At 44.8% G+C, this 24287-nt stretch overlaps 1 protein-coding gene across 1 annotated transcript; it reads right to left on the reverse strand.

Moving 5' to 3' along the window:
* Positions 1–19711: 19711 nt before the first annotated feature.
* On the reverse strand, positions 19712–23701 carry ZNF605 (zinc finger protein 605). The gene has a single exon (XM_025402858.1). It carries the CDS (start codon positions 23699–23701, stop codon positions 21890–21892), a length of 1812 nt encoding a protein of 603 aa, XP_025258643.1. The 3' UTR covers positions 19712–21889.
* Positions 23702–24287: the final 586 nt, after the last annotated feature.

Raw genomic sequence — 24287 nt, forward strand, 5'->3', positions numbered from 1 at the left:
ATTGATTTCCGCTTTACTTTTACTCTTTTCTTGGGTTAAAATTCAAACGCCGACCCGAGGCGTCAGAGATGGGCGGTCGTTGGGCGCAGTAGCGGCCCCCGGACGTTTGCGGTGGGACTGCAGGCTCGGAACGTGCGGACGGGGACGTCGGAGGTGGGAGCCCCGTTGGGCCAGGGCTGGATCCGGGCTGTGGTGCGGTGTCTCGGCTGTTAGTCACAGGAGATATGCAGGCCTCGTCATCTGGGCTCTTCTGTGTCAGTGATGTGGGGTCGGCCGGGTCAGAGAAGGGGGAGGGGATCTGAGGTCGCCAGTGGGAGGCCACTCCCAAAGTGATCCCCTCTCTCCCACCTGCTTCCCTGAGAAGAGCTCGCTTATCCTTCACGAGTCACAAAAGCCATCTTTGACGTGAAGACAACTTGATGAAAAAAATCCAAAGTGATTTTACATGCAGCTAAAATATTTATATATTAATTTTTTATTGGAATATATATTTCAAATATGTACAGTTCACATATATATGACTTTTGAAAGTACACCTAGCGGCCGGGCTTGGTGGCTCACGCCTATAATCCCAGCACTTTGGGAGGCCGAGGCGGGCGGATCACGAGGTCATCCTGGCTAACACAGCGCAACCTTGTCTCTACTAAAACTTCAAAAAATTAACCGCGCCGGGCGAGGTGGCGGCGCCTGTAGTCCCAGCTACTCTGGAGGCTGAGGCAGGAGAATGGCGTGAACCCAGGAGGAGGAGCTTGCGGTGAGCGGAGATCGTGCCACTGCACTCCAGCCTCGGCGACAGACCGAGACTCCTTCTCAAAAAAAAGAAAAAAAAAAGTGAAGTACAATGATCAAGGTAAGGATTTCTGGAGCCCCCCCCCCACCCTTCAACCAAAAGGGAACTGCATCCCCATCTTTCTGTGCTTGGCAGAGGAGATTACGGCCTCTGGCCTGGCCTGGTATTATGTGGGAGCAAGAAAAAAAGGGGACAATTCAAACACATGTGTGGGGACAGAGGGAATGAGTGCAAGTGTGTATGGTCTGTGATAAAGCTGCTATAGAATTCGGAACGTGGCTCACATCAGCTTCCACAGCACATTACTCTGAAGGTCTGAAGAATCTTTTTTTTTTTTTTTTTTTTTTGAGACGGAGTCTCTCTGTCGCCCAAGCTGGAGAGCAGTGGCCGGATCTCAGCTCACTGCAAGCTCCGCCGCCCGAGTTTAGGCCATTCTCCTGCCCCAGCCTCCTGAGTAGCTGGGACTACAGGCGCCGCCACCTCGTCCGGCTAGTTTTTTGTATTTTTTTAGTAGAGACGGGGTTTCACCGTGTTAGCCAGGATGGTCTTGATCTCCTGACCTCGTGATCCGCCCGTCTCGGCCTCCCTAAGTGCTGGGATTACAGGCTTGAGCCACCGCGCCCGGCCTAAGAATCTTTACCTGATTTTTTTTTTTTTAAACAGTCTCACTCTGTTGCCCAGGCTAGAGTGCAGTGGCGTGATCTCGACTCACTACAGCCTGCGCCTCCCGGGTTCAAGCGACTCTAGTGCCTCCGCCTCCTGAGTAGCTGGGAAAACAGGCACCCACTGTGGGTGAAGGATTTACCCAGGTGCCGAGGCAAGAGACTGAAGACACAAACTGTTTCAGTATAATAAAGAAAATAGTTAGAATAAGAATAGTTATACTACAAATTAGATATAGAGATGATCATGGACATTATCAATCATTAGTATAAACATTATTAATCATTAGTTTTTAATATTACTCTTTGTTGCATTACTAATATAACCTAGGAATAACCGGCAGGTATAGGGTCAGGTGCTGAAGGGACATTGTGAGAAGTGACCTAGAAGGCAAGAGGTGAGCCTTCTGTCACGCCCACTTAAGGGCCGCTTGAGGGCTCCTTGGTCGAGCGGTAACACCAGTGTCTGGGAAGGCACCCATTACTTAGCAGACCGCGAAAGGGAGTTTCCCTTTCCTTGGAGGAGTCAGGGAACACTCTGCTCCACCAGCTTCTTGTGGGAGGCTGGATATTATCCAGGCCTGCCCACAGTCATCCGGAAGCCTAAACCCCTCCCTGTGGTGCTGTGCTTCAGTGGTCACGCTTGTCCACTTTCATGTTCCTCCAATACTCCTGGTTCCTCTTTGAAGTTCTGAGAAGATAGCGGTAGAAGAAATAGTGAAAATCTTAAAGTCTTTGATCTTTCTGGTAAGTGCACAGAAGAAAACGCTGATGTACGCTGTCTTCCCCCTGCTTCAGCTACCCATAAGGGAAGGACACCCTGTCCTATGATCACATGACTTGCTTGACCTTCACAATCACTTGGATGACTCAGCCTCCTTACCCTGCCCCCTTGTCTTGTATGCAATAAATATCAGCGCTCTTAGCCATTTGGGGCCACTATCGGTCTCCATGTCTTGGTGGTAGTGGCCCCCCGGGCCCAGCTGTTTTCTCTTTATCTCTTTGTCTTGTGTCTTTATTTCTTAAGATCTCTCGTCTCCACGCACGGGGAGAACACCCACTAAGCCCCATAGGGCTGGACCCTACACCCACCACCACCCCCAGCTAATTTTTGTAATTTTAGTAGAGATGGGGTTTCACCATGTTGGTTAGGCTGGTCTCGAACTCCTGGCCTCAAGTGATCCACTTGCCTCGGCCTCCCAAAGTGTTGGGATTACAGGCGTGAGCCACAGTGCCTGGTCATTACCTGATTTTCTTGGTGGCAAGTGTGGGTGGCCTGGAAAATTGGGCATTGTTCCATCATTCTACCTCACCGCCCCTTGCCCCTCATCCCCACTCGTCCCATGTTGCATCTCCCCCCCGGTGCCATCCTCACAGATCTGAGCCACCCAAGCCCCAGAGTCCCCAGTCACTTGGCCACCCCCTAGGGCCCCACACAAAGTTTACCTGCCAAATGCTGCCCCCACCAGCCGGGAATATGCGCATGAGATACAGGCCTTCCTGTGACCTGGCTGGGACTCGCAAGGCGGTCATCGCGGACCCCCAGGTGGGCACAGGGGCCGCCCCCAACCCCGCAGCCTTTCCCGTCCGGCCCGCCCTCACACCCTTACCCTTGTGACCCGCGCGCCAAGACCGACTGGCGGATTGCAGAAGTGTCCGCGGAGAACCACGTTTCTGAGTCCCGCTCGCTTGGGACTACACTTCCCAGAAGGCCGCGCGCGCCGTGGCCGAGTCCAGCGTGCCGAGTTCTCGGGGAGCCGCCAGTTGGTCTGGGAGCGGCCTGTAGCTGTGATTTTTCAGGCGGGCTGCTTCTCCGGACCAATCTTAACTGTCTACCTAATTGATTTTTCCTTTTCTTCTCCCTCAATAATTTAAAGGGGGCTTGCATTCCTCAGATAAACAGACTCCTTTTTAACTAGCAAAACAATGGCCACGTGCGGTGGCTCACGCCTGTAATCTCAGCACTTTGGGAGGCCAAGGCGCGTGGATCACGAGGTCAGGAGTTCAAGACCAGCCTGACCAACACGGTGAAACCCCGTTTCTACTAAAAATACAAAAAAATTAGCTGGGCACGGTGGCATGCGCTTGTGAGCCCGGTTATTCAGGAGGCTGAGGCAGGAGAATTGCTTGAACCTGGGAGGCGGAGGTTGCAGTGAGCCGAGACTGCGCCACTGCACTCCAGCCTGGGCAATAAATCGAGACTCCATCTCAAAATAAAATAAAATAAAAATAAATAAATAAATAAATAAATAGGAAGACAAGGTTCTGCGTAGAGGAATCAACCTCAGGTTTGGAATGTGAAGTGGGCCCAGGCCCCAGTTTTCTTGGAAACTACAAAGTTAAAAGGAACACTGAAAACTGTGTCCAGAAAGCCGTTCTCTGAACCTTTGTCCGCGGGTGGGACATAAGGGCCGCTTCTCTGGGTCAAAGAGACTAAGGCAAGAATGGGATGTTTTATTTTTACTGATATAATTTCAACAGCAAAGTTTTTGATAGTTTATTATTTTGGAGATAAAGTTTTATCAGTAAGAGTGAGGAGGGGACCCTGCCCCCCCCCCATAATGCGTATTTTTCCACATCAGTTGGATAAGCAGACCTTGCACTGTGGGACCCTAGGGCACTAAGAGGGGCTTCCCCCGTGTGTATCACTCAAGGGAGCTACCCTGTTTCCTACATGGGCACCTGACCAGGGGAATGACAGCCTTTGCTGGTGTGTCATTATCAACTAAGACCTCTGCCGGAGAGGGGCCTGTCTCCCTTTCCTGATCATGGGACGCATGTGTTAACATGACCCCCCACTACCCTGTGACCCCAACACTCCACCCGCACATGTGTGGCACTGCCAGCCATGAACTGCACGTGGTCTTCTTTTTTTTTTTTGAGACGGAGTCCGCTCTGTCACCCAGGCTGGAGTGCAGTGGCCGGATCTCAGCTCACTGCAAGCTCTGCCTCCCGGGTTTACGCTATTCTCCTGCCTCAGCCTCCTGAGTAGCTGGGACTACAGGCGCCCGCCACCTCGCCCGGCTACTTTTTTGTATTTTTTTAGTAGAGACGGGGTTTCACCATGTTAGGCAGGATGGTCTCGATCTCCTGACCTCGTGATCCACCCGTCTCGGCCTCCCAAAGTGCTGGGATTACAGGCTTGAGCCACCGCGCTTGGCCTACGTGGTCTTCTTAAAGCACCGCCTGCAGTGCAGGCCCTGAGGGAGAGCAGGGGCTTCCCCATTGTGCCCAGACATAAGCCACAGGAAATGTCTGGTTTGGGAAGCCTACTGGCCCGTCAGTCTCCTTGACATGCGTGCTGGGTACATGAGATTATAGTCACTCAAACAGGGACTCCTTAATGAATATTTACAGCTTGTTTTTTGGAGAAATAATATTTCTTGTTAATTTTGCATCTGGCTCAATTAATCTGTGTCTGTCCTTCCTGCCTGATGAATGGCAGATTTTAAATTCTCCATCTTAAGTTATTTTTATTTTTGCAACTTTCCCAAACATTGCTTCAAGGAACATTCTTGCACATATATCCTTGATTTGGGTGGAAGAGTTTCTTTCAGGGTGTTGTTACAGTTTCTCTGTGTCCCCACCCAAATCTCATCTTGAATTCCCAGGTGTTGTGGGAGGGACCTGGTGGGAGGTAACTGAATCATGGGGGCAGGTCTTTCTTGTGATGTTTTAATGATAGTGAATAAGTCTCAGATTGGATGATTCTATAAGGGGGGAGTTTCCCTGCACAAGCTCTCTCTCTCTTGCCTGCACCATCCATGTAAGATGTGACATTCTCCTCCTTGCTTTCCACCATGATTGCAAGGCCTCCCCAGCCATGTGGAACTGTAAGTCCATTAAACCTCTTTTTCACCATGTTGGCCAGGCTAGTCTCAACCTCCTGACCTCGTGATTCAGTTATCTCCCACTGGGTCCCTCCCACAACGTGTGAGAATTATGGGAGCTGCAATTCAAGATGAGATTTGGGTGGGGACACAGCCAAACCAAGTTATCTCCCACTGGGTCCCTCTCACAACATGTGGTAATTACAGGAGCTGCAATTCAAGATAAGATTTGGGTGGGGACACAGTCAAACCAAGTTATCTCCTACTGAGTCCCTGCCACAACATGTGGGAATTACGGGAGCTGCCACTCAAGATGAGATTTGGGTGGGGACACAGCCAAACCAAGTTATCTCCCACCTTGTCCCTCCCACAACAAGTGGGAATTATGGGAGCTGCAATTCAAAATGAGATTTGGGTGGGGACACAGTTAAACCAAGTTATCTCCCATGGGGTCCCTCCCAAAACATGGAATTATCGGACCTGCAATTCAAGATGATATTTGCGTGGGGACACAGCCAAACCAAGTTATCTCCCATACGGTCCCACCCACATTTGGGAATTACGGGAGCTGCAATTCAAGACGAGATTTGGGTGGGGACACAGTCAAACCAAATTACCTCCCACACCATCCCACCCACATTTGGGAATTACAGGAGCTGCAATTCAAGACAAGATTTGGGTGGGGACAAAGTCAAACCAAGTTATCTCCCACCGGGTCCCTCCTACAACATGCAAGAATTACGGGAGCTGCAATTCAAGATGAAATTTGGGTGGGGACACAGCCAAACCAGATCACTTACCAATTATGTGCTGTCCTGCTCTATCAATTCCTAAGAAAGGTGTGCAAAAATTTCCAAATGATAATGTGGATTTGTAATTTATTCTTGGGTAACTGTCCTATTTTGTATAATATATTATACAAAATATATTTGGTCTATGTTAATTAGACATTTTGAACATAGAATAATTATATCTTCACAGCAAATTGTACTTTCATCCTTACATAATGATCCTTTTTATACCTACTGATGGTTTCCCTAAAGCTTATGTTACCCAATTAATGTTTGCCAGGTATATATTTTTCCACTCATATTCAGTCTTTTTATAACATTTTTATGCATTTTTTAATAAACATATACATGGAATATTTTAAAGCATAATGCGACATTCTGCTTTTAAACTGATGAGTTTATATGATTTGTTTTTTTTTTTTTTTTTTTTTTTTGAGACGGAGTCTGGCTCTGTCGCCCAGGCTGGAGTGCTGTGGCCGGATCTCAGCTCACTGCAAGCTCCGCCTCCCGGGTTTACGCCATTCTCCTGCCTCAGCCTCCGGAGTAGCTGGGACTACAGGAGCCCGCCACCTCGCCTGGCTAGTTTTTTGTATTTTTTAGTAGAGACGGGGTTTCACCGTGTTAGCCAGGATGGTCTCGATCTCCCGACCTCGTGATCCGCCCGTCTCGGCCTCCCAAAGTGCTGGGATTACAAGCTTGAGCCACCGCGCCCGGCCTATGATTTGTGATTATTGATACAGTTGGCTGGGCACGGTGGTTCACACCTCTAATCCCAGCACTTTGAGAGGCTGAGGCAGGCAGATCACAAGGTCAGGAGATTGATCCTGGCTAACATGGTGAAAGCCTGTCTCTACTAAAAGTACAAAAAATTAGCTGGGCGTAGTGGTGGGCGCCTGTAATCCCAGCTACTCTGGAGGCTGGGGCAGGAGAATGGTGTGAACCCAGGAGGTGGAGCTTGCAGTGAGCGGAGATCACACCACTGCACTTCAGCCTTGGCAATGGAGCGAGACTCCGTCTCAAAAAAAAAAAAAAAAAAGATTATTGATATAGTTATGTTTATTGCTATCATTTTACTTTTTGCTTTCCATTGGCCTAGTGTTTTTTATCCCTTATTATTTTCTATCTTCTTTTGGATTTTTTTTTTTTTTTTTTTTGAGACGGAGTCTTGCTCTGTTACCCAGGCTGGAGTGCAGTGGCCAGATCTCAGCTCACTGCAAACTCCGCCTCCCACGTTCACGCCATTCTCCTGCCTCAGCCTCCCAAGTAGCTGGGACTACAGGCGCCCGCCACCTCGCCCGGCTAGTTTTTTGTATTTCTTAATAGAGACGGGGTTTCACCGTGTTAGCCAGGATGGTCTCGAGACGGGTGGATCACGAGCTCAGGAGATCGAGACCATCCTGGCTAACACAGTGAAACCCCGTCTCTACTAAAAAATACAAAAAAACTAGCCGGGCGAGGTGGCGGGCGCCTGTACTCCCAGCTACTGGGGAGGCTGAGGCAGGAGAATGGCGTAAACCCGGGAGGCGGAGCTTGCAGTGAGCTGAGATCCGGCCACTGCACTCCAGCCTGGGCGACAGAGTGAGACTCCGTCTCAAAAAAAAAAAAAAAAAAAAAAAGATGTTTGCTATGTATACAAGACTTAACAAAGCGTAAAGGTACTTAATCTGCTCTCTCCATAAACAACAGAGAGGCATCCCAACTTTTTGTTTTGTTTTGTCTTGAGACAGAGTTTTCACTCTTCTTGCCCAGGCTGGAGTGCAGTGGCACAATCTTGTTAACTACAACCTCCCTCTTCCAGGTTCAAGTGATTCTCCCCGTCAGCCTCCCAAGTAGCTAGGATTACAGGCACCCACCAGCACGCCCAGCTAATTTTTTGTATTTAGTAGAGTCAGGGTTTCACCATGTTGGTCAGGCTGGTCTGGAACTCCTGACCTCGGGTGATCCGTCTGCCTTGGCCTCCCAAAGTGCTGGGATTACAGGCGTGAGCCAGTGCACCCAGTGTCCCAACATTTTTATCTCTGATCATCCTGAACACATACCATGCTACTCACTGTTTTAGTTCTTCATTATTTTTGTTGCAGAACCACTAACATTACATTATTATTGTTAGTTTACAGAGCCAATACTAGTTTAGGTTCACATGTATTACCTGCTGGCTTCACCCACTCCTTTTCTCTGATGGCAATCTTCGGAAGTTCCTTCAGTGAGGGTTTATTAGTGGTAAACTCTTTATCTTTGTTGTTGTGCAATGTCTAGAATTTTTGTTAAGTGAAGGTTTTACATTTAAATATTCATCTATTGAGTTTGAATATGGGATGTTTGAGTTTGAATATGGGATGAGTTATGGATTGAGGTTCATTTGTTTTGTATATTGATTTTCAATTATTGCAGCACCATTTTTAAAACCACTATTTTCATTGATTTGCCCTTGCAGCTTTGTCAAAAATCAATTGACCATATACACAAGGGTCTATTTATGTATTCTTAATTATGGTCCATGATCTATGTGTTTATCTTTTCTTTGACGCAATGTTTAGATTGCTATATCTTTACAGTAATTTTCAAAATCAGGGACTGCAAGTCTTCCAGCTTTGTTCTTCTTTGACAAAAGATGTTTTGGCTATTCTAGTTTATTCTGCTTTTCCACATAAATTTGATTAACTTGTTAATGTCTACAAAAACTCCCACTGGAATCTCCATTGGGATCACAATAAATTTATAGGTAAATCTAGAGAGAACTGACATTCTAATATTTATTGTTCCAAACCATAAACATGATACATATTTCCATTTATTTAGGATTTGGATTTCCCTTATTTCTCTCATAAGAAATGTTTTGATGTTTTCAACATACAGATCTTTTGTAACAACACTTACCTCCTTCCCACCATTCTACTCCCATTTCTAAACCTTGGCAACACAAGAATCTGTCCTCCATTAAAAATGTCGTGATTTCAGAAATGTTATATAAATGGAACAATACAATATGCAATCTTATGGGACTGATTTGTTGCATTTGGTGTATTTCTCTAGAGATTAATCCAAGTTATTGTGTATATCAATAGTCCATTTGTTTTCCTGAGTAGCATTCTATTTGTATGTGCCACAATTTGTTTAACCATTCACCTTATTCTCAGTTTTTGTCTGTTCAAATAAACTGATATTAATATCTGTGTACAGGTTTTGGTGAGAAAATATATTTATCTGGGATAAATCCCCAAAAGTGCAATTACTAGGTTATATGGTAATTTGATGTTTAATTCATAAGAAACTGCCAAACTGTTTTCTAGAATTGCTGTACCATTTTAGACTCCCACTGGTAATGTATTAGTGACACAGCTTCTATGTACCCTCAACATTTAATGCTGTTACTTTTTTTTTTTTTTTTTTTTTTTGAGACGGAATCTCTCTCTATTGCCCAGGCTGGAGTGCATGGTGTGATCTTGACTCACTGCAACCTCTGCCTCCAGGTTCAAGCAATTCTCTGCCTCAGCGTCCCGAGTTGCTGGGATTACAGGTGCGCACCACCATGTCTGGTGAATTTTTGTATTTTTAGTAGAGACGGGATTTCACCATTTGGCCAGGTTGGTCTCGAACTCCTGACCTCGTGGTCCAACTGTCTCAGCCACCCAAAGTGCTAGGCTTATAAATGTGAGCCACCATGCCCGGCCACTGTCACTTTTTTGTTTGTTTTGAGACGGAGTCTTGCTCTGTCGCCCAGGCTGAAGTGCAGTAACACAATCTGGGCTCACTGTAAGCTCTGCCTCCCAGGTTCAGGCCATTCTCCTGCCTCAGAGTATTTTTTACTTAAGCCATCTTGATATCTTGATAGGTGTGTAGTAGCATTTCATTGTGATTTGAATTTGCATTTCCCAAATCACTAATGATACTGAATGTCTTTTCATGTGCTTGTCATTTGTGTATTTTTCTCAGTGATATATCTGTTAATGCCTACTGCTCATTTTCTAATTTTTTTTGTTTTTTTTTTGAGACGGAGTCTCGCTCTGTCGCCTGGGCTGGAGTGCAGTGGCCAGATCTCAGCTCACTGCAAGCTCCGCCTCCCGGGTTTACGCCATTCTCCTGCCTCAGCCTCCCAAGTAGCTGGGACTACAGGTGCCCGCCACCTCGCCCAGCTAGTTTTTTGTATTTTTTAGTAGAGACGGGGTTTCACCGTGTTAGCCAGGATGGTCTCGATCTGTTGACCTCGTGATCCGCCCGTCTCAGCCTCCCAAAGTGCTGGGATTACAGGCTTGAGCCACTGCGCCTGGCCTTTTTTTTTTTTTTTTTTTTTTGGGGGGGGGGACGGGGTCTTACTCTGCCGCCCAGGCTGGAGTGCAATGGAACAATGTCGGTTCACTGCAACCTCCAACTCCTGGATTCAAGCGATTCTCCTGCCTCAGGCTCCTGACTAGTTGCAACTACAGGCGCACACCACCACACCCAGCTAATTTTTATATTTTTAGTAGAAACGGGGTTTCCATGTTGGCCAGGATGGTCTCAATCTCTTGACCCCGTGATCTGCCCACCTCAGCCTCCCAAAGTGCTGGGATTATAGGCATGAGCCACCGCACCCGGCCTGCTGTACAGTTTTAGAGATGAATTACATTCATGTATTTTGAAATATTCAACTTACCCTTGCATACGTGGAATAAATCCCACTTTGTCATGGTGCATACTTTTCTTATATATTTTGAATTTTGTTTTCAAATATTTTGTTGAGGATTTTCACATGTAAGTCTGATATTGGCCTGTAGTTGTGTGTGTGTGCGTGCATGTGTGCATGCACTCATGCTGTGTTCGGTTTGGTATCAGGGTAGTGTAATACTGGCCTCATAAAATGAGTTGAGAGATATATTTCCCCTCTTCTATTTTTCTGGAATATCATGTAAAGCTGGTATGAATTCTCCTTTAAATGACTGATACAGTTCTCCATCTGGGCCCAGAGATTTCTCTTTGGGTAGATCATTAGTAGTTCAATTTCTTTACTGGATATAGGGCTATTCAGATAATCAACTTCATCATGGGTGAATTTTGGTAGTTTGTGGTTTTTAAGAAATTAGTCCATTTCTTCCAAGCTGTTGAATTTATGAGTGTGAAGCTGTTAGTAGAGATCCTTTTTTTATTTTTGATGTCAGTGAGGTCTGTAATAAAATATTTATTTCCTTTTTAATACTGGTGATTTGTATCTTTGTATTTCTGTCAATGTTGCTATAGGTTAATCATTTTTGTAAATTTTTTTAAGAATGAGCTTTTAGTTGTCCTGTTTTCTTTTCTTTTCTTTTTTGAGACGGAGTCTCGCTCTGTCACCCAGGCTGGAGTGCAGTGGCCAGATCTCAGCTCACTGCAAGCTCCGCCTCCCGGGTTTACGCCATTCTCCTGCCTCAGCCTCCCAAGCAGCTGGGACTACAGGCACCTGCCACCTCGCCTGGTTAGTTTTTTTGTATTTTTTTAGTAGAGATGGGGTTTCACTGTGTTAGCCAGGATGGTCTCGATCTCCTGACCTTGTGATCCGCCCGTCTCAGCCTCCCAAAGTGCTAGGATTACAGGCTTGAGCCACCGCGCCCAGCCTAGTTGTCCTGTTTTCAATCACTGACTTCAGTTCTTTATCATTTTCTTCCTTGCACTTGTTTTGGATTTATTTTGCACTTATTTTTCTAGTTTCCTGAGGTAGAAACTTAAATTACTGATTTCACATCTTTCCATATTTCTTTTTTTTTTTTTTTTTTTTTGAGACGGAGTCTCGCTCTGTCGCCCAGGCTGGAGTGCAGTGGCCGGATCTCGGCTCACTACAAGCTCCGCCCCCCGGGTTCCCGCCATTCTCCTGCCTCAGCCTCCCGAGTAGCTGGGACTACAGGCGCCCGCCACCTCGCCCGGCTAGTTTTTTGTATTTTTTAGTAGAGACGGGGTTTCACCGTGTTAGCCAGGATGGTCTCGATCTCCTGACCTCATGATCCGCCCGTCTCGGCCTCCCAAAGTGCTGGGATTACAGGCTTGAGCCACCGCGCCCGGCCCTTTCCATATTTCTAATGTACACATTAGAAGGGTAAAATTTACTTTTTTATATCAAGCTGTGTGTGTCTGCTTTTGCTTTGTTTTAGAGATGGGGTCTCACTCACTCACTCTGTTGCTCAGGCTAGAGTGCAATGGTGTGATAACTCACTGTAGCCTCAGACTGGGCTCCAGGAATCCTCCTACCTCAGCTTCCCGCATCAGGCTAATTTTTTTTTTCCCCCAAGACAGAGTCTTGCTCTGTCACCTAGGCTGGAGTGCAGTGATGCGATCTCGGCTCACTGCAACCTCTGCCTCCTGGGTTCAAGCGATTCTCCTGCCTCAGCCTCAGGAGGAGCTGGGGTTACAGGTGCCCACAACTGTGCCCAGTTAATTTTTGTATTTTTAGTAGAGATGCAGTTTCACCATATTGGCCAGGCTGGTCTCAAACTCCTAACCTCGTGATCTGCTGGCCTTGGCCTCCCAAAGTGCTGGGATTACAGGCTTAAGCCACTGGACCCAGCCTAAAAAAACATTTTTTTTTTCGAGATGGGGTCTTGACTGGATGTGGTGACTCACACCTGTAATCCCAGCACTTTGGGAGGCCAAGGCAGGGGATCACCTGAGGTCAGGAGTTCGAGACTAGGCTGGCCAACATGGCGAAACCCTGTCTCTACTAAAAATACAAAAAATTAGTTGGGCGTGGTGGTGCACACTTGTAATCCCAGCTACTTGGGAGGCTGAGGCAGAATAATTCCTTGAACCTGGGAGGCGGAGGCTGTAGTGAGCTGAGATCGTGCCACTGCACTCCAGCCTGGGTGACAGAGTGAGATTCCATCTTAAAAAAAAAAAAAAAAAAAAAGAGATAGGGTCTTGCTATGTTGCCCACACTGGTCTGGAACTTCTGAGCTCAGTGTTCCTTCCACCTCTGGTGCCCTAGTAGTTGGGTTTACAGGAATGAGCCACTGCACCAGGCAAGTTGTGTATATTTTGACAAATGCATAATTGTGCCACAAAAACACTAGTTTTTAATATTATTTGAACCATCTAATTATAGTTATCAGTGCTTTAGAAAACAAACCCACATAATTGCCTATGGGATGGACCAAATGACAGCTAACTGTTCATTGTCCTAAAGCAGGAAAGTTAAAGGGGTGGAAAAAAATAACAGAAGTGGGTGGTCCTGCAAGGAAGGGGGTAAGTAGATAGGATTAGGCTGGAGATGTTTCAGCTCACACTCTCACTGAGGATAAAAGGAACAGACAAAAAACTGAAAGGGAACAGCTGCTTCTTTGGGTGTGGGGGTGTATCTGGATGCATATGGATTATAACAAATTGAAAACTGATGATAATTCAGATTTAATTTGGGATACCTGGTTGGAATGGAAACCAGAGTTTATTTGCAAATTGCTCCCAATGATCACACTCACACATATGAATTCATAAAACAGTTTACTCAGTAAACATTTGGGTACAGAGATTTTCTTTTCAAACAGAGCACAGAAGGGTCAGTAACAGGTTTGACCTAGCACAGCTTCCCAAGCACTGATGAGTGGATCAAACACTACAGCTTACACAGGATGCTCCTCACAGAATGAAAAACAGCTGCTCATTTTCGGTTAGCTATTAGCCTTCTAGCCCCACCCTTGTGTTTTTTGTTTTTTGTTTTTTTTTGAGACAGAGTCTCACTCTGTCACCCAGGCTGGAGTGCACTGGCACAATCTCGGCTCACTGCAAGCTCTGCCTCCTGGGTTCACGCCATTCTCCTGCCTCAGCCTCCCAAGTAACTGGGACTACAGGTGCCCACCATTACGCCCAGCTAATTTTTTTTGTATTTTTAGTAGAGACGGGGTTTCACCGTGTTGACCAAGATGGTCTCGATCTCCTGACCTCGTGATCTGCCCGTCTCGGCCTCCCAAAGTGCTGGGATTACAGGCGTGAGCCACTGCGCCTGGCCTGTTTTTTCTTTTTTGAGACAGAAGCTCACTCTGTTGCTCAGGCTGGAGTGCAGTGGCGGTGCCATCTTGGCTCACTGCAACCTCCACTTCCTGGGTTCATGCGATTTGCCCACCTCAGCCTCCTGAGCAGCTGGGTTTACAGGTGCTCCACCACACCCGGATTTTATATACATATATAGGTTTTTAGTAGAGATAGGGTTTTGCCGTGTTGGCCAGGCTGCTCTTGAACTCCTGAACGCAAGTGATCCACCCACGTTGGCCTCCCAAAGTGCTGGGATGACAGGCGTGAACTATCGCACCTGGCCAGCCTTACCCTTGTAATGAAGCAGTGAAGTACAGCTGGCCCAGATCTCAGCCAACATCATCTTCTGACAGACTCTGCTTCATGCAGATACATTACAGACAACAGGACACAATGCACATGCCTTGTTCATACCCTCAGAGTTGCCTGGCAATTACCATGGTTTGGGGACGAATCTACACTAGACCTGCATGGCTGCAGTGGTAACACTCCATTGCTTAACTGCTCCTTTCACATGAGCACTCTCTAATGAAAATAAAAAGTTAATTCACTTCCCCTACCCCCTATTTTAAGTTTAAGCTTGAATTTTTTTTTTTTTTTTTTTTTTTAGATGGAGTCTCACTCTGTCGCCAGGCTGGAGTGCAGTGGCACAGTCTTTGCTCACTGCAACCTCCACCTCCTGGGTTCAAGCGATTCTCCTGCCTCAGCCTCCCAAGTAGCTGGGATTACAGGCACGCGCCACCATGCCCGACTAATTTTTGTATTTTTTTTTTTAGTAGAGATGGGGTTTCACCATGTTGGCCAGGCTGGTCTTGAACTCCTGACCTCGTGATCCTCCTGCCTCGGCCTCCCAAAGTACTGGGATTACAGGTGTGAGCCACCGTGCCCAGCTCACTTGATATGTTTTTTATAAGTATTTTTAGTGATAGGAATGCTTACTTCCTTTATTTATTAATTATTTTTGTGGAGAACAAAGTCCCACTATGTTGCCCAGGCTGGTCTCAAACTCTTTGTCTCAAGCTCTCCTCCCACCTGGGCTTCCCAAAGTCCTGGGACTGCAGGCATGAGCCACCACATCTGGCCAGTAGGTCAGTAATGCCTTTTTTTCTCTTTTTTTGAGATGGGGTCTTGCTCTGTTGCCCAGGCCAGATTGCTGTGGCATGATCTCAGCTCACTGCAAGCTCTGCCTCCCTGGTTCATGCCATTCTCCTGCCTCAGCCTCTTGAGTAGCTGGGACTACAGGCACCCACCACCATACCCGGCTAATTTTTTGTATTTTTAGTAGAGATGGGGTTTCACCTTGTTAGCCAGGATGGTCTCGATCTCCTGGCCTCGTGATCCGCCCACCTTGGCCTCCAAAAGAGCTGGGATTACAGGCGTGAGCCACCGCGCCCGGCCCTGGTCAGTAATTATTTATTTATTTATTTATTTTTTTGAGACGGAGTCTCGCTCTGTTACCCAGGCTGGAGTGCAGTGGCCGGATCTCAGCTCACTGCAAGCTCCGCCTCCCAGGTTCACGCCATTCTCCGGCCTCAGCCTCCCGAGTAGCTGGGACTACAGGCGCCCGCCACCTCGCCCGGCTAGTTTTTTGTATTTCTTAATAGAGACGGGGTTTCACCGTGTTAGCCAGGATGGTCTCGATCTCCTGACCTCGTGATCTGCCCGTCTCGGCCTCCCAAAGTGCTGGGATTACAGGCTTGAGCCACCGCGCCCGGTCCCTGGTCAGTAATTCTTTAATGCGAACTTCAAGTTATAAACGTCCCTTCACTTACATTTCTTTTCATCTTAGCAGTGAATGCCTCGAGAGCTACATTCTTTTTGCTGTGCACATTTCAAGATTTAGGTATCACTAACTAAAAAACCAGGTGTTCCTTTTTTGTGTGTGTGTGATAGAGTCTCACTCTGTCACCCAGGCTGGAGTGCAGTGGTGTGATCTCAGCTCACTGCAACCTTGGCCTCCTGGGTTGAAGCGATTCTCTTGCCTCAGTCTCCCGAGTAGCTGGGACTACATGCACACCACTATGCCTGGTTAATTTTTGCCTTTTTAGTAGAGACGGGGTTTCACGATATTGGCCAGGCTGGTCTCGAACTCCTGACCTTGTGATCTGCCCGCCTCAGCCTCCGAAAGTGCTAGGATTACTGGTGTGAACCCTGGTTTATTTAATGTTAGCATTCTGACATGATGTTAAATGACCTCGATACAATGAGTAATAATTATGTTCTAAGTTGCAAAGATCCCATAAGGAAAATAAAGAAGTATTAGATAGCATCACCAACTTCACAGATTTGGTCTCAAAGTAAATCTGCTACATACTAAATAATTTAAATTAATATGGTGATGGAGTGTATAGCATTGGAAGAAAACTTGTTGAAGAAAGCTTACTTTATTTTTATTTTTTTAAGAGGCAGGGTTTCACTCTGTTACCCAGGCTGGAGTGCAGTGGCCTGATCATGGCTCACTGCAGCCTCGAACTCCTGGGTTCAAGTGACCCTTCTGCCTCAGCCTCCCAAGTAGTTAGGATTACAGACATGCACCATTATGGCTAATTTTTTTTTTTTTTGAGATGGAGTTTTGCTCTTGTTTCCCAGGCTGGAGTGCAATGGCGTGATCTTGGCTCACTGAAACCTCTTCCTCCCAGGTACAAGCAATTTTCTGGTCTCAGCCTCCCAAGTAGCTCAGACGACAGGCATGCGATACCATACCCGGCTAATTTTTTTGCATTTGGTAGAGACGGGGTTTCACCGTGTTAGTCAGGCTGGTTGCAAACTCCTAAACTCAGGTGATACACCCACCTTGGCCTCGCAAAGTGCTAGGATTACAGGTGTGCATCACTGTGCCCAGCCCAAAATGGCTAATGAAGATTTTTTTTTTTTGTAGAGGTAAGTCTTGCTATGTTGTCCAGGTGGTCTCAAATGCCTGGGATCAAGCGATCCTCCCCATTTGGCCTCCCCAAGCACTGGCATTACAGGTGTGAGACCACTCCCAGTCGAAAGCTTACTTTGGATATAACTGATTTGAATTTTATTCTTGTGAAATAGTGACGAGATTTACATCGTCTACTTCTAAGCTGCAGACAGTCATCATAAGGCAAATCAAATTTTCTAAGGTAAGGAGAGTGAGAATGGACTTTCCCCTTCAGTCTATGGCAAAATAAAGGGGGGCATGGGAGAATCCTGACAGTGGAAATCATTTTATTCTCATACACAGGTTATTACAGCACAATTAGGAAGAGACAATCACAGGCAACTCACAATGCTATATTCAAATTATGCCAAAGTCCCAATGTATTCATTTCATTTGCTAGTCAGTTCCTGAAAGACCAGAGCAGAGTGATACACAAGTTTATTAACACAGACTACAATGTCAATGAAGCCTTCTGGCATTGTTCAAAATAGAAAACATGTGTAAAGATCTTCAAAATGCAGGTCGAAATGCAAATTCAAGTGAAAGGAAAAAGCACTGCTGTGAAGCCTAATGGCAATTACTTCCTTTCAAAGGTTTGTGTCCCAGCCAGAGAGAATGACTGGTGGACAGAAGAGAAAGAAAGGCAAAATTCCTAAGGGAGAAATTCAAAAAATGATGGGGGTGCTGCCCTCTGCACTGGGCCTCTTTGGCAGTCTACTTCAACTTAATTTATTAGCGCCATAAGGTTGTAAGAGAAGCAACTCTGGCTTGATCTTAGAAAAGCTGATTTTCTTTTTGGCATCATATTTCTGGTGAGAACTGATGGGAAAGGTGGTGTGGATTCTTGGACAAAGTCTGTAACATAATCTTGACTACTGAAGGGTAAAGACTTGCCCACAGGTTACAGATTACATGAATTACACACAATAAATAATAGCAGATGATGGGACAGGGATATTTTAATTGTACAGCATAACACTTTAGAGAGCTGGGAAGTGTGGGACATCATTCTTGTCTTTCTTCACTCAGTAACTGATTATCTTGTTTCTTTTTTTTTGTTTGTTTGTTTTTTTTGTTTTTTTTTTTTGAGACGGAGTCTCCCTCTGTCGCCCAGGCTGGAGTGCAGTGGCCGGATCTCGGCTCACTGCAAGCTCCGCCTCCCGGGTTCACGCCATTCTCCTGCCTCAGCCTCCCGAGTAGCTGGGACTACAGGCGCCCGCCACCTCGCCCGGCTAGTTTTTTGTATTTTTTAGTAGAGATGGGGTTTCACCGTGTTAGCCAGGATGGTCTCGATCTCCTGACCTCGTGATCCACCCGTCTCGGCCTCCCAAAGTGCTGGGATTACAGGCTTGAGCCACCACGCCCGGCCTATCTTGTTTCTTGTCCATGGATATTTAACCTAAATAACAATGCTTTTTGAAGGTTGTTTGGCTGACCCAGAGGTAGTAAAAGACTTCATAAGTCTTTCTATTACTGAAGAGGGGCTTAGTAATAACTGCAAGTCCATTTATATATGTAGCAGATGGTAACAATCTCCAGAGCCACTGACATATGCAGCAGAAAAGCACAAAGAACTTTGTATTTGTTATAATTTCTACTGCATTGTCCAAATACAGATAGAAAATACTGATATATAGTGTGGGGAATCTTGAGACATTTCAGCCCATGCACTATGAGGCACTTGTACTGATAACTGATTATCACAATTTTATTAAACGCCCATCATTTAACAGATGGCACAGAAAATAAATGGCACACTCAAAATATTAACTTAACAAATAAAGGCACTATTTACAAATATGTGTTCACAATTAAAGACACCCAACCAGTGGGTTGGGGAAGCACCCAGTAGTAAAGTTGAAGATCATGGAGAGGGAATGATATCAACTGAAACCAAGAGATCTACGGCCATAGACGGGGGCTTCCCAAAGGGAGCTGTATCCTTATGGGAACACAGAGGCTACCTAAACCCTGGTCCAGGCAGGAGGAAGGGAATGGTATAAAATACCTTTTTTTCTCCTCCCATCTGATCTCTTTCTGGTATCTCCCATTGTTCAAACCTATGAAGAAACCCCAGTCTCTAGAAGACAGTCTTGTGGGGGAGCAGAGCAGAAAATGGGGGAAAAGGGATCAGAGAAATAGGGAACACTCAGCACACATGCAGATCCACAATCCACACAATTTCTGTCATGTGCCTGGTACAAATTCAAGTTACCCTGAGCCCGGAAGGAACAGGCTTCTGACTCAGATGATGCAGTCTACTCAACCATATTTAACAATTCACACTTAAGTGTTATCATCATCACACTTTACTTTTTTACTTTTTTTTTTTTTTTTTTTTTTGAGACGGAGTCTCGCGCTGTTGCCCGGGCTGGAGTGCAGTGGCCAGATCTCAGCTCACTGCAAGCTCCGCCTCCCGGGTTCACGCCATTCTCCTGCCTCAGCCTCCCGAGTAACTGGGATTACAGGCGCCCGCCAACTCACCCGGCTAGTTTTTTGTATTTTTTTAGTAGAGACGGGGTTTCACCGTGTTAGCCAGGATGGTCTCGATCTCCTGACCTCGTGATCCACCCGCCTCGGCCTCCCAAAGTGCTGGGATTACAGGCTTGAGCCACCGCGCCCGGCCCACACTTTACTTCTAAATAAACTCCAAATATGTTATCATTACTTTGGCTTTAAGCAGCCAATTCCCTTTTAAAAAGATTTTAAAAAGAGAGAAATATCTTTTATATTTACCCACATATTCACCATTTTCAGAACTTCATTCCTTTGTACAGACCCAAACTTAAGTTTTGTATTATTTTCCTGCTGCCCTCAAACTTCCTTTCATATTTCCCGAAGACAGGTCTACAGGTAATAAAATTATCTTTGATTTAGTTTGTCTGAAACAGTCTTTATTTTGCCTTCATTTTTGAAAACATTTTTGATGGAAACAGAATTCTAGGTTGCAGGGTTTGTTGTTTATTTCATTCAGGAATTTAGAGATAATACTCCATTGTTTTATAGCTTGCATAGTTCTCACCATAAATTTGCTGCCATTCTTTGTTCCTGTGTATGTATTATCTTTTCTTCTCAAGGTGTTTTAAAATTATTCTGTTTATCAGTGCTTTTCTTGAATGTGACTCTGAGGTGCACTGCTGTGAAATAAATTATGTTTATTCTACTTCAGGTCATTTGAACTTCTTGAATATGTGGGGGTATTGTTTTCATCAGATTTGGAAAATCTTTAGCCAATATTTATTCAAATACTTCTTCCTGCCTCTTCATTTTCTCCTCTCCTTCTGGGACTCCAGTTACACATATATCACACCACTGTAACTGTTTTCCTATTCTCTTTAAGTCTTTTTTTCTCTCTCTGCATAACATTTTGGTAGTTTTTATTCTTACTCTTCAAGTTCATTGATTTTTTTCTTTTTCTGTATCTAATCTCTCCACTTGGGATTTTAACAAAATCAGAAGGTGTTTTCATCCCTAGAAGTTCTATTTTGGCCATTAAAAATATCTCTTATACCTCAGGTTTCATCAACTTCTTGCATATGTGGGGGTATTGTTTTCCTCTACTTTATATTTACAATAGCTCTTTTAATACCCTTGTCTACTAATTCCATCACCTCTGTCTTTTCTGGGTTTCCATTGATTTTTCTCCTGGTTATAAGTCATACTTTATTGCTTCCTTGCATGCCAGATAAGATTTTTTTTGGATGCCGAACACTACAGGTCCACAGTAGCTTTTTAATCTAGAGCTAATTAGCCTCACTACTAAAACAAAACCTTTCTGAGAATTCTACCTGATGCTCCATGTGTTAGAATCTGTTTCCACTCTGGCTGCTGAGAACATAAACTATTCCCAGCCCTGCATGAGTTCCAGGAATTGTTCAGCCTGCTGCTTTCCAGTGCTTCTTTTCCTGGCCTCAGTGCCAAGTCAATGCTAAGCCAAAGGACCAAGGGGACTCTCTGCAGACTTCTTGAGCCCTAGCTCTAGGAAGCTCCCGTCTCTCCAGTACTTCCCCCTGCACATTCTAGCTGCTGTGGCCTCCCTAACTGCCAATCCTGTCTCTTCAATTCAGCAGGATTTACTGCTTCCCTTCCCTGAACTGCAGCCTAGTAACTGCCATCAGGGGGCAGGCTGAGAAACCATGGTGCTCACCTCACTCTGTCTACAGTCTCCTGAGGATTACAAACCTGTGCTTGTCACATGTCTAAAAACCGTTACATATTATATGTATTGAACAGCTTCTAGTTGTTTAAGGCAGGAGAGAAAATCTACTGTGCTTGTCCTATGTCTAAAAACCATTATATATTATATGGATTGGACAGCTTCTAGTTGTTTAAGGCAGGAAAGGAAATCTGACTCTTGTTATTCCATCACAGCAGAAAGCAGAACTCTTCACATCTAAGTAAACACACCTAACACTTACAATTGACTGCTTTTTGTAATAATTTATATATAAAGAACACCACTTCCTTACAGAACTATTTCAATAGCATCACGCTTGTCAAATTCTTCACATTATTGAGACTACTCGTCAGTATGAACCTCTGTAGGTATTATTCTCAAGTGCACAGTGAGTTGTCCTTTCTTGAAATCTTTCACTTGCTTGTCATAACAATATAATTTTCTTCCTGTTTAGGTATTCTAAACATTTAATAAGCTGACTTTTGACTAAAAGCTTCTGTACTATCACAACACTAGTAGGGTTTTCATCTCAATGAGTCATCCAACATGTAATGAGTAGTGTCTTCTGGGAGATGACTTTTTTTACATTGTTTACTTTTTAAAAACTCTCCTTTCTAAATTCTGCATAGTGACTCTTGACTCCCCAATTCAAGCTTTTTCAACAGTCACTGCCTCAATACGGTTTCTCTCCCTTATTCATCCTCAAAAGTGTTAGAAAGTATGACATTTGATAGCAACTTTTCTGAATTCACCAAACGTATGATTTTTATATTACATGATTTCTCTGATGTATCATAAGCTGCGACTTCCTGTTGAAGGTGGTCCCACACTCACTGCATCCATAGTATTTATCTCCTGTATGAATCCTCTGATGCCTCATAAGGTGTGACTTTCTCGTGAAAGACTTCCCACATTCACCACATTTATATGGTCTCTCTCCTGTATGAATTCTCTGATGTATAATGAGCTGTGCCTTCTCAAAGAAAGCTTTTGCACAATCACTGCATCCATAGGTTTTCTCTCCCGTGTGATTTCTTTGATGCTTAATGAGCTGCACTTTCTGAACAAATGCTTTCCCACATTCATTGCATTCATAGGGTTTCTCCCCTGTATGAATTCTCTGATGCCTAAGAAGCTGTGGCTTCCAGGCAAAAGCTTTCCTACATTCACTACATTCAAAGGGCTTTTCTCCAGTATGAGTTCTCTGATGATGAATGAGACTTGACTTCTCACTGAAGGTCTTCCTGCATTCACTGCATTCATAGGGTTTCTCACCTGTATGTGTTCTCTGATGTGATATCAGGCTTGACTTCTGGGTGAAGGCTTTCCCACACTCACTGCATTCATAAGGCTTCTCCCCAGTGTGTGTTCTGTGATGCGTTAGGAGCTGGGACTTCCCAAAGAAGGTTTTCCCACATTGAATGCATCCATATGGTTTCTCTCCTAAGTGAATTTTTTGATGTCTTATTAACTCTGACTTCTTAAAGAAGGCCTCTTCACAATCACTGCATCGATAGTTTTTCTCTCCTGTGTGAGTTATCTGATGTTTAATCAGTTGTGGTTTTCTGATGAAGGCTTCACCACATTCATTGCATTCGTAGGGCTTCTCTCCTGTATGAATCCTCTGATGCCTAATGAGAAGTGAGTTCCTGCTGAAGGCTTTTTGACACTCACTACATGCATAAGGTTTCTTCCCTGTGTGGGTCCTCTGATGAGTAATAAGCTGCGACTTCCAAAAGAAGGATTTTCCACAGTGACTACACGTATAGGGTTTCTCTCCTGTGTGCGTTCTCTGATGTGTGATGAGTTTTAATTTCTGCGAGAATGCTTTCCCGCACTCACTGCAACTGTAGGGTTTCTCTATTGTGTGAGTTATCTGATGTCTTTTAAGCTGCGACTTCCTACTGAAGGCTTTTCCACATTCACTGCATCCATACGGCTTCTCTCCAGTATGAATTCTCTGATGTAAAATGAGGAGTGACTTCCTACTAAAAGCTTTCTGACATTCGCTGCACCCATACGGTTTTTCTCCTGAGTGAGTTCTTTGATGAATAGTGAGCAGTGACTTCTGTGAGAAGGCTTTTCCACACTCACTGCATTGATAGGGCTTCTCTCCTGTATGAGTTCTCTGGTGTATAATAAGTTGTGACTTCTTGTTAAAAAATCTGCCACATTCCATGCATAAATAGACTCCTGTGTGTGTATGATTAGCAGTGAGCCATGGCTCTTTGTTGCTGGGTTTTCTACATGTATTGCAATCACAGCATTTTATTCCACCATGGGTTCTGTCAGGTTTGATACAGAATAGTAATTTATTATTGAGCTCATCAATTTTCTTTCTTTCACAGTTATTTCTTGGAATAAGCAAATCAAAAGGACGTTTCAAACTTTTTTCTCCTGTGCCACATTTATGGGATCTCATTCCTACATGAACAACGTTTATGCTTGAATTAAATATTTTTCCAAAAACATCATATTTATGGCCTCTCTCCATACTTTTAAGGTTGTCTTGATTATCTCGGAGCCACATTTTGGGATTATCTAGCCAGACTTCTAAAAAGAGAAAAAAATGAACCATACTGTGTAATTCCTTCAATTATTATGCTTATCATGTAAAGCTTCTGAAATTGGGCCATAATCCTAGTTTTTAAAAAATCTCTCAAATAATGTGTACTCATTGGGCATTGACAATTTTAACAGAAATGAAAATTAATTTTTAAATTACGAATGTTTAAATACATGAACTTTTATTTTTATTATTTATGTTTTTGCGACGGAGCCTCATGCAGTCACCAGGCTGGAGTACAGTGGTGTGATCTCAGCTCACTGCAACCTCCACTTCCCGGGTTCAAGCGATTCTCCTGCCTCAGCTTCCTGAGTATCTGGGACTACAGGTTTGCACCACCACACCTGGCTATTTTTTGTATTTTTAGTAGAGATACAGTTTCACCAGGTTGGCCAGGATGGTCTCGATCTCCTGATCTTATGATCCACCCATGTTGGCCTCCCAAAGTGCTGGGATTACAGGTGTGAGCCACCACGCCTGGTCAAATACATGAACTTTTAAATGAGGAAATATTAAATATACTCAAAGAACAGTGATCATGAGATGAAAGAGCCTGGAGCAATTTCCAATCAAATACTGAGGTGATTAGTTCATTTTT

Source organism: Theropithecus gelada, chromosome 11 (assembly GCF_003255815.1).
Source record: "Theropithecus gelada isolate Dixy chromosome 11, Tgel_1.0, whole genome shotgun sequence".
Lineage (NCBI taxonomy): Eukaryota > Metazoa > Chordata > Mammalia > Primates > Cercopithecidae > Theropithecus > Theropithecus gelada.

Bases quoted from the DNA above. Each gene is read 5' to 3' on its own strand.
- ZNF605 (XM_025402858.1), bottom strand. From the start codon at position 23,701: ATGGTTCATTTTTTTCTCTTTTTAGAAGTCTGGCTAGATAATCCCAAA.